Source organism: Lygodium microphyllum, chromosome 25 (assembly GCF_053477565.2).
Source record: "Lygodium microphyllum isolate KBCC chromosome 25, Lygodium_microphyllum_v1.1.10, whole genome shotgun sequence".
Classification (NCBI taxonomy): domain Eukaryota; kingdom Viridiplantae; phylum Streptophyta; class Polypodiopsida; order Schizaeales; family Lygodiaceae; genus Lygodium; species Lygodium microphyllum.
The window spans coordinates 133,586,526-133,600,620 of NC_141159.1; the positions used below are offsets into that span (position 1 = coordinate 133,586,526).

The following is a 14,095-nucleotide window of genomic DNA, read 5'->3' on the forward strand; positions in this document are numbered from 1 at the left end:
GCTTCCCTTTATGCACTACGATGGAGAAGTCAAATTCCAAAAGCAGAAAAAGCCATCTAGCAATGCGCCCTGTAGCACATGGTTTATTAAATAGATACAACAAGGCTTGATGGTCAACAAAGAAAGTAAAAGGCGTAGCCAAAAGATAGTGCTAAAATTTCTTCACAGCAAACTCCATGGCCAAGCCCTCTCTCTTTGTTGTTGAGTAATTCATTTCAGTCTCAGCGAGTTGATTGCTAGCAAAGATCACTAGGTAGTCTAGGTTCTGTTCACCAGGTTGTGGAACATGAGTATCCAAGCTGGGGCTTGTAGTATCAGAGTAGTGGTTAAAGACTTTTTTAGTTCCTCATATGTGCATTGGCAGATTGATCGTGCATCGATGTTTATGGTTCAGCCTTGGCCTTCTAGGTTTTTTATAGGGATTGTTAGCCTTGTGAGGCCGTGGGTTTATATTCCTAGGTAGCACTTCCTATTCAGGTACCCATTTGAAGTGGGGTTCATGGGCTTTAGTGGTGGTTCTAGTGGGTTGCTGGCCTCAAGGCTCAATAGGTTGTGACAAGTCGCGACCCCCTCTTGAGACTTGGCAGTGGATTTCTTTATTGATGGTTTTCTGGACTTGGAAAGAGTCGCACTACCCTTGCTAAAAGCTGTAACTATGTGAATGTTACCCACCGCTAGGTGGATGTGCTGCGGCTCGTAGTCGACATTGCAACAAGATTTCATCTTGAAATTTCACCCTAATGAAGATTCTGTACCTGCGTCTTTAGTGTTGGGAAACACATAGAAAATTATCGGCATGCTCTCAGACTCGATAGAAACTGCAACCTTGCACTTTCACAGAAGTTTGTAGGGTTGGCCTCCATAAGGGGTGAGACTAGCATTAGTAGGCTGCAACAATGGTTTCCCAATTTGGGTCAAATGGTCATGGGTTAAGATATTAAAATCAGCTCCCTCGTCAATCAATGTGTTGATGGTGCACATGTGCTTAGCAATGACCATCATGTTGAGGTAGATTGGGGTACTACTTCCTCATCCTCACCGTCTATTTTAGTGATAGTGGCTAATCGTATGTGGACAGGAGTGCTGGCATTGGGGGATCATGCAATGGGTGTTTAGGAGGGAAATACCTTATGCGGCTGCCATCAAAGAAGCCTATTCCTTCACCGTCTAGGGTTTTGAGTTCTACGTTGCCAATTTGACAGATGGTCCGAACCTTAAAAGGTCCTAGCCCCCGAAAATTCAGCTTTTGTTAATGTCATTTGACTGAGTATAGCAGTACTAGGTTGCCCTGTTCAAAGCTGTGGTGCTGCTTGACATGCTTATCAAACCAGCTTTTGCATCTTGCCTTCTCGAATATAAGTATATGGGTGGCTAGAAGCCGAGTTTTCATTAAGCATTTGAGTTCAATTAAGCGTTCCATCCAAGCACCCTTTCCATCCCATCTTTCTTGAAGGGCGATCTTGAGGCTTGGTACGAAGAATTCCAAGGGGAGGATTGCCTCTGTGTCATATGTCAATCTAAAGGGGTTCTATCCTACAACTGTCTTGTAAGCCGTGCGGTAGGTCCAGAAGGCTGCCATCAACTTGTTATCCCAATCACTACATGAAGTAGAGGTGACCTTAGTGAGGACGTTTATTAGGATTTTATTTGTTGATTCGGCTTGACCGTTTGCATGTGGGTAATAATGTTAGGATTTCCAATGGATGATTAGAAAGGAGGACAGGAGGTGAGCTATCGCTTCGTTAATGAAGTGAGTGCCTTGGTCGCTAACTAGTTCGATGGGGCAGCCGAATCGTGAGATCACTTGCTCCCATAGGAACTTAGCGGTGGTCCGAGCATCATTCTTTCTTGTAACTTGTGCTTTTGCCCATTTTGTTAGATAATCGGTAGCCACAATAATGTATTTGGCTTGTGAATAGTGTGCTGCAAGATGAATGGGTCCGATGAAGTCAATCCCCTATTTCTCGAAGGATTGTCGTGTGATAATTGGGGTTAGCTCCATGTGATCCTTACGAATCGGCACTTTGGTCCTTTAGCACTCGTCAGAGTGTTTCACGAAGCATATAGCATCTCGAAAAAGGGTAGGCCACCACAGCTGGGGCTGTAGTACTTTGCGAGCTTTCACTTCTCCGCTGAAATGTCCTTCGGTGATTCCACCATGTGCCTTTGCTAGCACGTCATGGATTTTATGTTCACATATGAATCTGTGCAGTAACCTGTCTTGTTCCAACTTGTAAAGTTGTCCTGCTAATAACTGGTATGGTTGGATCTTTAGGATGAGCTGCCTAAGTCAGGCTTTATCTATTGGTCATTCCGGCAATACGTGCTCAAGCACTTGAACTATGTCATCTTCCCAATATGTCATCATGTCAGCACTAAACAAATCTTTTTTGCTGGATAAGTGGAATAGGTGTGCATCTGGCAATTCATCCACAATGCCTTGGTTAGCCACTTCTCCTATGGGTATATGAGATAGATGATTAGCCATGTAGTGCTACTTTTCTACGATGGAGAAGTCAAATTCCAAAAGCAGAAAAATCCATCTAGCAATGCACCCTGTAGCACACATGGTTTATTAACTAGATACAACAAGGCTTGATGGTCAACAAAGAAAGTAAAGGGCGTAGCCAAAAGATTGTGCTAAAATATCTTCACAGGAAACTCCATGGCCAAGCCCTCTCTCTTTGTTATTGAGTAATTCATTTCAATCTCAGCGAGTTGACTGCTAGCAAAGCTCACTAGGTAGTCTAGGTTGTGTTCACTAGGTTGTGGAACATGATTATCCAATCTGGGGCTTGTAGTATCGGAGCACTGGTTAAAGCCTTTTTTAGTTCCTTATACGTGCATTGGCGGCTTGACCATGCATTGATGTTTATGGTTCAGCCTTGGCCTCCTAAGATTTGGATATGGATTGTTAGCCTTGTGACGCCGTGTGTTTGTATTCCTAGGTAGCACTTCCGATTTAGGTACCCATTTGAAGTGGGGTTTATGGGCTTTAGTGGTGGTTCTAGTGGGTTGCTGGCCTCAAGGCTCAATAGGTTGTGACAAGTTGCGACCCCCTCTTGAGACTTGGCAGTGGGTTACTGGCCTCAAGGCTCAATAGGTTGTGACAAGTCGTGACCCCCTCTTGAGACTTGGCAGTGGTTCTAGTGGGTTGCCGGCCTCAAGGCTCAATAGGTTGTGACAAGTTGTGACCCCCTCTTGAGACTTGGCAGTGGTTCTAGTGAGTTGCTGGCCTCAAGGCTCAATAGGTTGTGACAAGTCGCGACCCCCCCTTGAGACTTGGCAATGGGTTTCTTTACTGGTGGCTTTATAGACTTGGAAAGAGTCTCACCGTCCTTGCTAAAAGCTGTAACTATGTGAACGTTACCCATCGCTAGGTGGATGTGCTGCGACTCGTAGTCGACATTGCAACAATATTTCTTCTTGAAATTTCATCCTAACAGAGATTCTGTGTGTGTGTCTTTAGTGTTGGGAAAGACATAGAAAATTATCGGCATGTTCTTAGACTCGATAGAAACTGCAACCTTGCACTTTCCCAAAAGTTTGTAGGGTGGGCCTCCATAAGGGGTGAGACTAGCATTAGTAGGGTGCAATAACGGTTTGCTAATTTGGGTCCAATGGTCATGGGTTAAGATATTAAAATAAGCTCCCTTGTCAATCAATGCATTGATGGTGCACATGTGCTTAGCAGTGACTGTCATGTTGAGGTAGGTTGGGGATACTACTTCCTCATCCTCACCATCTATTTTAGCGATAGTGGCTACTCATATGTGGACAGGAGTGCTGGCATTGGAGGCTCATGCAACGGGTGTGGAAGAGGGAAGTACTTTATGTGGCTGCCATTGAAGAAGCCTATGCCTTCACCCTCTAGGGTTTCGAGTTCTACATTTCCAATTTGAGTGATGGTCCGAACCTTAAAAGGTCCTAGCCCCTAAAATTTTAGCTTTTGTTTATGTCCTTTGACTGAGTATAGCAGTACTAGCTCTCCCTGTTCAAAGTTGTGCTGCTCTTTGACATGCTTGTCAAACCAGATTTTGCATCTTGCCTTCTCACATATAAGCATATGGGTGGCTAGAAGCCGGGTTTTCATTAAGCATTTGAGTTGAATCAAACGTTCTATCCAAGCACCCTTTCCATCCCATCTTTCTTGAAGGGTGATCTTGAGGCTTGATACAAAGAATTCCAAGGGGAGGATTGCCTCTGTGCCATATGTCAATCTAAAGGGGGTTTGTCGTACAGCTGCCTTGTAAGCCGTGCAGTATGCCTAGAAGGCCGCCATCAACTTGTTATCCCAATCACTGCGTGAAGTAGAGGTGACCTTAGTGAGGACGTTTATTAGGATTTTATTTGTTGATTCAGCTTGACCGTTTGCATGTGGGTAATAATGTGAAGATTTCCAATGGATGATTAGAAAGGAGGACAGGAGGTGAGCTTTCGCTTCGTTAATAAAGTGAGTGCCTTGGTCGCTAACTAGTTCGATGGGGCAGCCCAATCGTGAGATCAGTTGCTCCCATAGGAACTTAGCGGTGGTCCAAGCATCATTCTTTCTTGTAACTTGTGCTTTTGCCCATTTTGCTAGATAATCGGCAGCCACAATAATGTATTTGGCTTGTGAATAGTGTACTGCAGGACTAATGGGTCCGGTGAAGTCATTCCTCCATTTCTCGAAGGGTTGTCGTGTGATAATTGGGGCTAGCTCCATGTGATCCTTACGAATCGAGATTTTGGTCCTTTGGCACTCGTCACAATGTGACACGAAGTGTATAGTATCTCGAAAAAGGGTAGGCCACCACAGCTTGGGTTGCAGTACTTTGCGAGCTCTCACTTCTCCGTTGAAATGTCATTCGATGATTCCGCCATGTGTCTCTGTTAGCACATCATGGATTTTATGTTCACACACACATCTCCTCAGTAATCCATCTTGTTTCAGCTTGTAAAGTTAGCTTGCTATTAATTGGTATGGTTGGATCTTTAGGATGAGCTGCCTAAGTTAGGCTTTATCTATTGGTCATTCCGGTAGTAGGTGCTCAAGCACTTGAACTATGTCATCTTCCCAATATGTTGTCATGTCAGCACTAAACAAAGCTTTTTTGCTGGATAATCAGAATAGGTGTGCGTCTGGCAATTCGTCCACAGTGCCTTGGCCAGTCACTTCTCCTATGGATATACGAGACAGATGATCAGCCATGTAGTGCTACTTTCCTTTATGCACTACAATGGAGAAGTCAAATTCCAAAAGCAGAAAAAGCCATCTAGCAATGCGCCATGTAGCACATGGTTTATTAACTAGATACAACAAGGCTTGATGGTCAACAAAGAAAGTTAAAGGCGTAGCCAAAAGACAGTGCCAAAATTTCTTCACAGCAAACACCATGGCCAAGCCCTCTCTCTTCATTGTTGAGTAATTCATTTCAGTCTTAGTAAGTTGCTTGCTAGCAAAGCTCACTAGGTAGTCCAGGTTCTGTTTACTCACTTGGCACAACACTGCTCCTATGGTGAATTTCGAAGCATCGATGTGCACGTGGAACATGAGTGTCCAACGTGGGGCTCGTAGTATCGGAGCAATGGTTAGAGCCTTTTTTAGTTTCTCATACGCGCGTTGGCATTCTACGGTCCATTCGAATACAATCAACAACTTGTAGAGAGGCCTAGCAATCAATGCATAGTTTAACACAAACCGTCGATAGTACCCGGTATGTCCTAAGGAGAACTAAACACTCTTGTAATCAGATGGGGGTGGAAGATCGACAATGACCTTGATCTTCGAGGAATCTGTGGCAATGCCATTCTTTCACACCATGTGTCCTAGGATACATCCATGCTTCACCCAAAATTGGCATTTCAAGGGGTTCAATGAGAGGCGATATAGCTGACATCATTCAAAGACCACTTGGAGCCTGTTTAAGTGTTCTCGCCAAGTAGAATGAACACACAAGCCACCCACGAAGACTTCTAAGTCCTTCCTCAACATGCCATTGAATATTGTACACATCAGTCATTGGAAAGTGGCTGGTGTGTTAGTCAATCCAAAAAGGCATGACTATGTAGGCAAAGACTCCCCATTCAATGGCAAATGCCATCTTATGCCTATCATTAGGATGCACTTGCACCTGATTGTATCCCGAGAAGCCAGCCGGAAAACTGTAGGCCTCTTTGCCAGCCACTCTCTCTAACATGTGCTCAATGTACGACAGTGGGCAATTATCTCTTTTTGTAGTCGCATTGACCTTCTTGTAATTGACACACAGTCGAATCTTCCCATTTTTCTTTAGGACGATGACTATGGGCGAGATCTAGTCCATGTGTTCAATTTTGTAGATGAGTCCCGCCCTCATCAATTTGTCAACTTCTTCCTTAACAGTGTGAGCATGCTTTGGATGCATGGGATACGGTCATTGCTTGGCTGACATTGTGTGAGGTGTCATGGGTATGTTGTGAGTCACCACACTCGGATCTACTCCCTTAAGTTCTTCTAGGGACCAAGCAAACACATCTATATACTCTCATAGGAGAGTAAGGAGACTTGCTTCATCTTGCTTAGCTAAGTCATCAGCTATAAAGACAAGTCGTGGGGTCTCCCCTTCCTAGCTAAATTGACCTCCTTGACCTTGGCGGGTCCCTCGATTGGTTTGCTTGCTTGCGCCTATTGTTTGGCTCCCAGCAAGATCACCACCCTATCTTCCTTCTTGAACTTTGTGAATCGTTTCGGTAGGTCTTGTGATTTTCGTTGTTCTTTTGTCTGCATCTCTTTAGTTGGCTTCCATCATTCCTCCCTTAACGATTGGTGCCTTAGGTGGATGGGTAGGTCCCCCTTGGTGCGTGTAGTCTTGGGAGGTCGAGGTATTTCAGGATCACTATCTGAGTTGACTTCTGATTTGAAATTGAACTCTCTATCTTCACTAGAAGAGAGGCTCTCCCCTCTAGCTGTCGTAGCCCAGAAGGTGAGTCCATAGCAGTGGTGCATCATTTAGTGGAGCTAGCCCTACTTGCTCGTAATCAATTGCACCCATGTGCTCCAACCAAGTTCGATCGTAACCCTTGTGTTTGACTCCTTTCTCTACTCTAAGTGCACTCTACTTGCGTGGTCTGGGATCTACTTGTATTTGTTTGATGATATGCCCCCCAATGTCATATTCTAGGGTATCGAATTTGTTTTCGCTCTCATCATTGAAGGAACAACAGTCCTCATAGTCGTCGTCGGAGCTATCTTTGTCTGGTTGCTCTTGATTCTCTTGGTTTTGACTATTCCCTTATTGTTGGTTGACAAGTAAGGCCCAATTGTACTTCAAGTTCAAATCATACACCTTGGACCATTGCCATTCAGGCTCATCCAAGAGATCTTGGAATGGCTTAAGGTTTGTCGTTGGATTGCCAGCCTACTAATTGGTTAAGTATCCTAGGATCTCCTCAAGCTCGTGTCTATTGCTTGGGACTCGGAACACAACATGAGTGGGCCTTCCATGTAGACTCTTGGTCATCATGCAAACTGGTACTGAAGGTGTGTCCTTGAACTTATCGGTTGCCTTGACGGTTTGTTCGTACTCCTCAGTATCTGAGAATGGTAGGTCGATGGTAGCAAGAACGTGCATCCAATATCACTCATCCTCATGGCATGGGATATACTTGGTAAGAGCTCCATAAGATCCCCTAGTCTATCCATCACCCTTCAGCATGGTGGAGACGGCATCTAGGTCGACTAGCATAGTCTTCCAAGTGTCCATCTCTACTATCACACCTTCTGTTCGATTGCCTAAGAAGATAAAACCATTGCCCCAGTCTTCTATGACTCTCGCATTGCGTATCCAGGATCGTCCTAGCAGGATGTCATAGTCTACTCCCTTCATGACTATGAAGTCTACAAATAAGTAGATCCCTGCGATCTTTACTAGCCAATTTTTCAACACTTCAAACGGCTTCACCTTCATTCCATTTTCCAGTGTGACGTTAAATCTAGCAATTGATTGGTGGGTTGCCCCATGTTTGGAGCATCGCATGACTTAGCACACTCACTCCTGCCCTTGTGTCATCCAAGTTCCCCTTTCTGGTGACATCTCCTAGTGCTAAGACTGGTAGGACTCTATGCATTTCCGTGCCTTCCCAAAAGGCCTTAATGTGTAGGGATTTGGGCATGGAGTGCAGGGTTAGACTCGATATTTGAGTTTCTTCCCAAAAGGCCTTAATGTGTAGGGATTTGGGCATGGAGTGTAGTGTCAGACTAGATGTTTGAGTTTCTGCATCATGCTCAGGCAAATCTGTGGCACCAGACTCATTTGGTTCTTCAATCCACTGCTCAAGCTCTTGCCATAGCGTTGGGTGTTGCCTAAGCAAATCGCCTAAGGTCGGAGTTACCGGAGTGGTCACTAGTGCATTGAGGAGGTTGCTAGTCACTCGCCTCTTTGATAGGTCTGTGATTCTTAGCCAATGGCCTTGATTAATTTGCCGGCTTGAGGCAGTTAGACTTTGTCTAGGTGGCCCAGCTTGTGGTTCCCTCGTCTCTCTTGGTTTTGGTTGTGGGAGAGAGATTGGGGTGCCTATGCTTGAGAGATCATCAATCTTATCCTCAAGTATGGCTTGCTAGGGCTAGCACCCTTTGGATCTCTCGCATTTCTAAACTTTGGCGTAAGTTCCTAGTTTGCTGATCCTGGTTGTATGCATCCAGACCTTTTTAAAGGTCTGGGGCCATTTTTCTTTCCTCCTCCAAGTCTGCTAAGATATCCTTGACTAGTCTACCGTGGTATTCTACCCGGGTTTCAATGCCGTATTTGTACACTAACTATTGGACAACCTCAAGAAAGTCTCCTAGGTTAAGCTCCTCGTCGCTTCTACGGCGTGAGCTGCCCTCCTCCATGTCTAGGACTTCTTGTATTGCTAAGTTGTAGATCAAGTTGATAAGGTCGGGTAGATCCACCTCCACAATAGTAATTGTCTGGTTTTCAACTGTATTTCTTGCTTGGTCCTCCCTTCGGGGATCCAATCACCCGCGTATGTCTTTGGGTCTTCTCCTACTGGTGGGTTCCTTCAAGTTGTTACGTCTGGGTGAGTTCCTTATCAATTACAATCAGTTCTCAACTTACCCTCACTCTATGCGTGTATGCATGTGTGTGCTCTTTTCTGTGCACTATGCGAAGTCAGGCCTTTAACCTTTCTTAGTTGTGCTTAGAGGAGTGGAATTCAGAATGAGTGAGAAGACAAGTGCCTAGATGATTGTGTGATTCTCGTTGTAGGTTTAGCACGATAGGTTTGCATGCCCGATTTTTGGCCGTTCCTGTTGGTTTATAGGGTTCTCTGCTGCTCTCTCTACCCTGTCACGATTCGATGGTGCTCTAAGACTTCACTCGATGCTGTTGTTAGCCTTTGTCAATATATGGGGAGTCTAATTACAGGAGCATATTGTGACTCTGCAACCTCTGCGTTCTAGGGCTTTCGTGGTAGCCCGTGCATGGAGAAATTTAGGTCTTTGTAATGAGCATGTATTCTAGGGCTTTTCTGGTAGCTACACAATTTTTAAGTCTCTACAAGTGATTGCAAGGAGACTCTTTATCAAGAATTTTGCCTAAAGGGGAGCCTCTTCCATTTTCGCAAAAATGGTGGCGTAACACAGCAGGGGGTCACCCCCTCAGAAGAAGCAACGGCAAGGAGGGCAATGATACTAGAGATTTGGGAAAGGGGCGAGGAAGATAGCATATTATAGATTGGGGCAAGAATGCATTGGAAGAAAGGGAGGGGGAGCTATGCAGCATAGACATCACAGATGAGGGAAAGATGTGGAGAGAGCAAAGGCCGTGAACACGAATTTTAGGCCACAACAAAGAGAGAGAGAGAGAGAGAGAGAGAGAGAGAGAGAGAGAGAGAGATCCAAGAAAGTAAAACGAATGCCGTTCATTTGTGCTCACAGAGAGCTGGAGGGGGGGATAGGAGAATAGCAGGAGGGATGGGACCATAGGAGAAAGGGAGGGACATGGGCTGAGGTTGAGGGTGCTAAGAGGAGACAAAGCGCGTTGGGGAGGGGAGAGAAAAGTGACAGGAGGGAGGTAAGGGTAGCCCTTCAATAATACCACGTCGGTAGCATTATTGAAGGGTTAATGATAACGTGAATAGCGCCTTCACATCTAAAGCATCAAAAGTTACACGTTTTTCATCCATCGCACTGTTTAAACACTTGTTCGAGGCACAATCACTTAAGAGAGGCTTATAAGAGTCACCTGGAGCCTAGGGAGTGATAGAGGAGCTAAATTGGAGGTTCCATACATTAGTAAGGTACTACAGTGTGTGGAGCGTTTTGATAATTCAACAAGGAAGGGTTGTTATACATTAGACGTGAGGATAATAAGGTACTACAGTGTGTGGAACGTTTTGGTAATTCAAGAAGAAAGGGTTGCAACGGGCGGTTTCTATACATTAGATGGGGGGATGAAGAACAGGAGGTCATGTTTAACAATGTAGTGACAGGCTTCGCTATCCCCGGGACGCGTGTGGAGGACTGCGAATGCTGGATGTAGTGCGGGCCACTGACTAGTGTCCATGTGGCAGGTAGCCACTTTTTGGATGACGTGACCGTTGAGCAGCTGAATGGTGAGCTTGTAGAGCTTGGTGTCGTCGATTGCGTGGCAGTAGTACACTTGGAAAGGATACATACTATCGTGGCAAGTGAGGATGGGTGTGTTGGCCGCAAGGAGAGACACGTCTAGGAGCTTGCCGGTCTGCAATGAACCGGTTTCATCCTGCGGCGGGACGACACTCATCATGGAATGCTGATCGCCGAATGTTGACCGGGCAAAATCCGTCAACTCCTCCATGGATGACACACACTTCTTGGATTCCCCTTGCATGGGCGGCGCTAGGCAGCGGAACATGGTGGTGTGGACCTGTAGATCGAGGGCGGACCCGCGTGGGACGACGAAGGTAGTGAGCAGGGCGGGCAAGGTGTCGTGGCTAAGGAGGAAGCTTTGGGTGGAGCTCACGTGGAAGGAACTTCCTGGGCGGCTGCTCGGGAACGTTGAGGCGAGGTAAGCGAATGGTTGAGCCTCTGACGAGGGTTTTCTCACGGAAGAAATCAGAAAGGGTGGGATCGTGGGACATCTTGTTGAAGAGCTCGGCACTCACCTCCGTCCGCGCGTAGCTCTGGTGGCCCGCAACGTCCGGACTCACCAGATCAGCGTCGTTGCCGCACACTAGCCCCGCAGTCTTGCACAAGCTATTGGAGGCGGCCCCGACTGTGATCCCGTCCCTTATTTGCTTTGAGAAGTCGTGCACTTCCGATGCTGTGAGCGCGGAAAGCTTGCTTGTCAATGTAGCTGGCACCTCAACTCCTGGAAAGGCCTCCTTCCAGTACTCCCGCACTCCCATTTGATCAGCAGCACGCCAGCTCATCCCGCTGCTAGTTCCGCTCATGACCCCCACCATCAGAACAGCCTGTATCTAAGTACACAATCCATCATAATTACATTGCGAACGTTTAATTACAAACACTAATATTAACGCTATATATTCAAATCCTTACGAAAATCCACTGCATCATTGTTGGGGGTGATGAGACACACGCACAACCCGTTGTATAATGTATATATAGACAGAGAGACAGCGAGAGAGAGAGAGAGAGAGAGAGAGAGAGAGAGAGAGAGAGAGTAACAGGCACACACTCACACCTACGTGTTACGTGTTCTTGGGGATACTCAAATACTCCTGCACGTATGTACTATTATAAGTGTTCCGGCATATTGCACTGTGCCCACTAGCACGTGGACAACACCCTTTAGCATTTGTACTCTTTGAGCTCAGGACTAGTGAGGACAATCACATAGACCATAGCAGTTGAAACAGTAGACACCCTCTAAACCTCTTCTAGCTGCTCCGGTTTCTCCTGCTTCTTGCAAAAGTGTCCCACGTCCTGGTCTATGGGGTCTGATTACAGTCGACATGCCACATTCCACTCTCTCTGCAATCGTTTTCTTGCAAGTACTTTCTAAGATCCTCCATTATCGACGACTAGTGCCTTGCCAAGGCCCACAACTCAATTATAAGCAGGGCATACTTAAAGTAGACGTGGTGGGACGAACTGCTTTTTTGGATTCTTTCCACTTGTTGGGTTGGGGACTCGGGATTTTAAGTAGAGTCCATTGCACTATCATCACAGCTAGTCGTTCCTATCTCTGAGGTAAGACAGCTAATTCCCACCCCTAGAGTGAGATTGTTGCCTACAATACAAGAAGAACTAGGTGGGGGGGAGGGGAGATACAAGAGGATTATCCCAAAGATGTCCCTCTTCTAGAAATCCCCATCTCATAGCCTAGAGCCAGAGCCACAACCACAACCTATAGAAAGACTTGAAATTTCCAAACCAAGTGACCAAGCCACTGGAAAGAGCACAAAACAACCACAGGTGGTTACACAAGAGGATGGCATGTATGCTATTGGAGCCACCATCTCCAATCTCCTCACCTCATTGCTACAAAAACGAAGATAGGATGTGAAGAAGTATCTCCAAGAGGTTCAAGCTAAAGAAGTAGAGAAGGAAGTCATAAAGAAGGACCAAGAGAAGTTCACAATAGAAGCTAAATCTCTTGCAATCGCCAATTTGGAGCTTAAAGACCAAGTGGAAGCTTCCCGAATCAAGATTAATCAGCTTAAAGAGAGGATCAAGACATAGGAAGATGCCTATGAGGGCCTCAAAAAGGATATGGAGGATACAAAAAAGCACCAAATAAATCCTTGAGTTCTACAAAGCCAAGTTACATGCCTCAAAAAAGTACTCTCGTGATCTCATCAGAAGACGGACATCTGCATCTCCAACTACCTCTACATCCTCAGTAATGGATCCCAAAGGTGAAGTAGCCAATTTAGGTGCAAAGTGTGCACAACAGGAGCAACGATTCAACAACATGGAGTAGACACGTGAGGAGGAAATGGCCAAGCTAAAAGAGCAGTTACACAGTTACCAAGTGGCCACTATCCCTCTTTGATTACCTCATTCACTGCTGTGAGAACACAAAAGGGTACATTGACACAACCTCACCCTCATTCTCCACCAGGTGAAAGGGAAGGAGAGTTTTTTGAGTCCCTAGTAAGGACTTATCAACTCGATCGAATGGTATGAAGTTTATATGCTATAAGGAATGCAAAGTGGGAGGAAGAGGTCTACAAATTGGTATGTCATACTTACTTGACATCATAGGATCTCTTAGACTACATCATGTCTACTCTTCCCTACTCCTTATTCTAGAGAGAAAGAGAGCTATACAAACAGGACAACTTAATCTCAAATGACCTTAGCCAAGTGGGAGGATATGAAGACACTCAAGATGAAGCATTCAACTCAAGTGCCTTTAGTAAAACTCAACCCAAGTGGAGAATATTTTGGTTCAAAAATTGCATTTTTTATAAGGTATGGTACAAAAGAGCACCGAGGGAGCTAAGGATAGATCCATCCTTCTGCCCAATCGAACAAAGATGCACATGGGAGGACTACCAACGCATCACTAAAGAAAACCCTCAATGGCTAAACTATCCGGCGATGACCCCTTCAAGAGGTAACCTAATAGAGCAATATGCCATCATACCACTTTGGAGCACCATGTCGAAATACTCAAGGATATCACAGACTTCACATGCAAGATAGTTGTCAAAATTGCAAGAATGCTTCTACAGCCAAAGGGCTGCTTCTACTTGATTTGTGGTCAGTTTTTTGACCAGTTGAGCCTTCATGAGCTACTTGATCTTTCTTGTGCTCTTTAGAGCATATAACATTTTCTGACGTCGGTCTGAAGCATGAATGTGGCATGTGATATTTTCGATCGGGTTAGGTTCCACTTACGAAAGATAGGTAGAAAGTTCAAGGGAGAATTTTCCAACTAACCTATGTCAATGCATCAAATACAACTTTAACCTAAAGTTAGATATTGAAAATATTAAACACAAATATTCTATTTCTTTAAATAATGTTAGCGTTGGCATTTCGGTTGATCAATTGCTATAGATTCCTATATAAATGGTCCTTGTTAAAGTGGATTAATTACATACAGTCGTTTATCGGTTTTCTCTACCATAACAAATCCATTTTGCATGATTACCTGGAACCTCTATGTTTATGTTTAGG

The 14,095-nt window shown here is 45.2% G+C and overlaps 1 protein-coding gene across 1 annotated transcript; it reads right to left on the reverse strand.

Annotated features, from left to right (window-relative positions):
- Nucleotides 1–10,801: 10,801 nt before the first annotated feature.
- Nucleotides 10,802–11,802, reverse strand: LOC148014768 (uncharacterized). The gene is made up of 2 exons (XM_087667293.1): nt 11,504–11,802; nt 10,802–11,421 (listed from the first exon to the last, which is right to left on the reverse strand). The coding sequence occupies exons 1-2, from the start codon at nt 11,519–11,521 to the stop codon at nt 10,936–10,938; spliced, it is 504 nt and encodes a 167-aa protein (XP_087523419.1). The 5' UTR covers nt 11,522–11,802; the 3' UTR covers nt 10,802–10,935.
- Nucleotides 11,803–14,095: the final 2,293 nt, after the last annotated feature.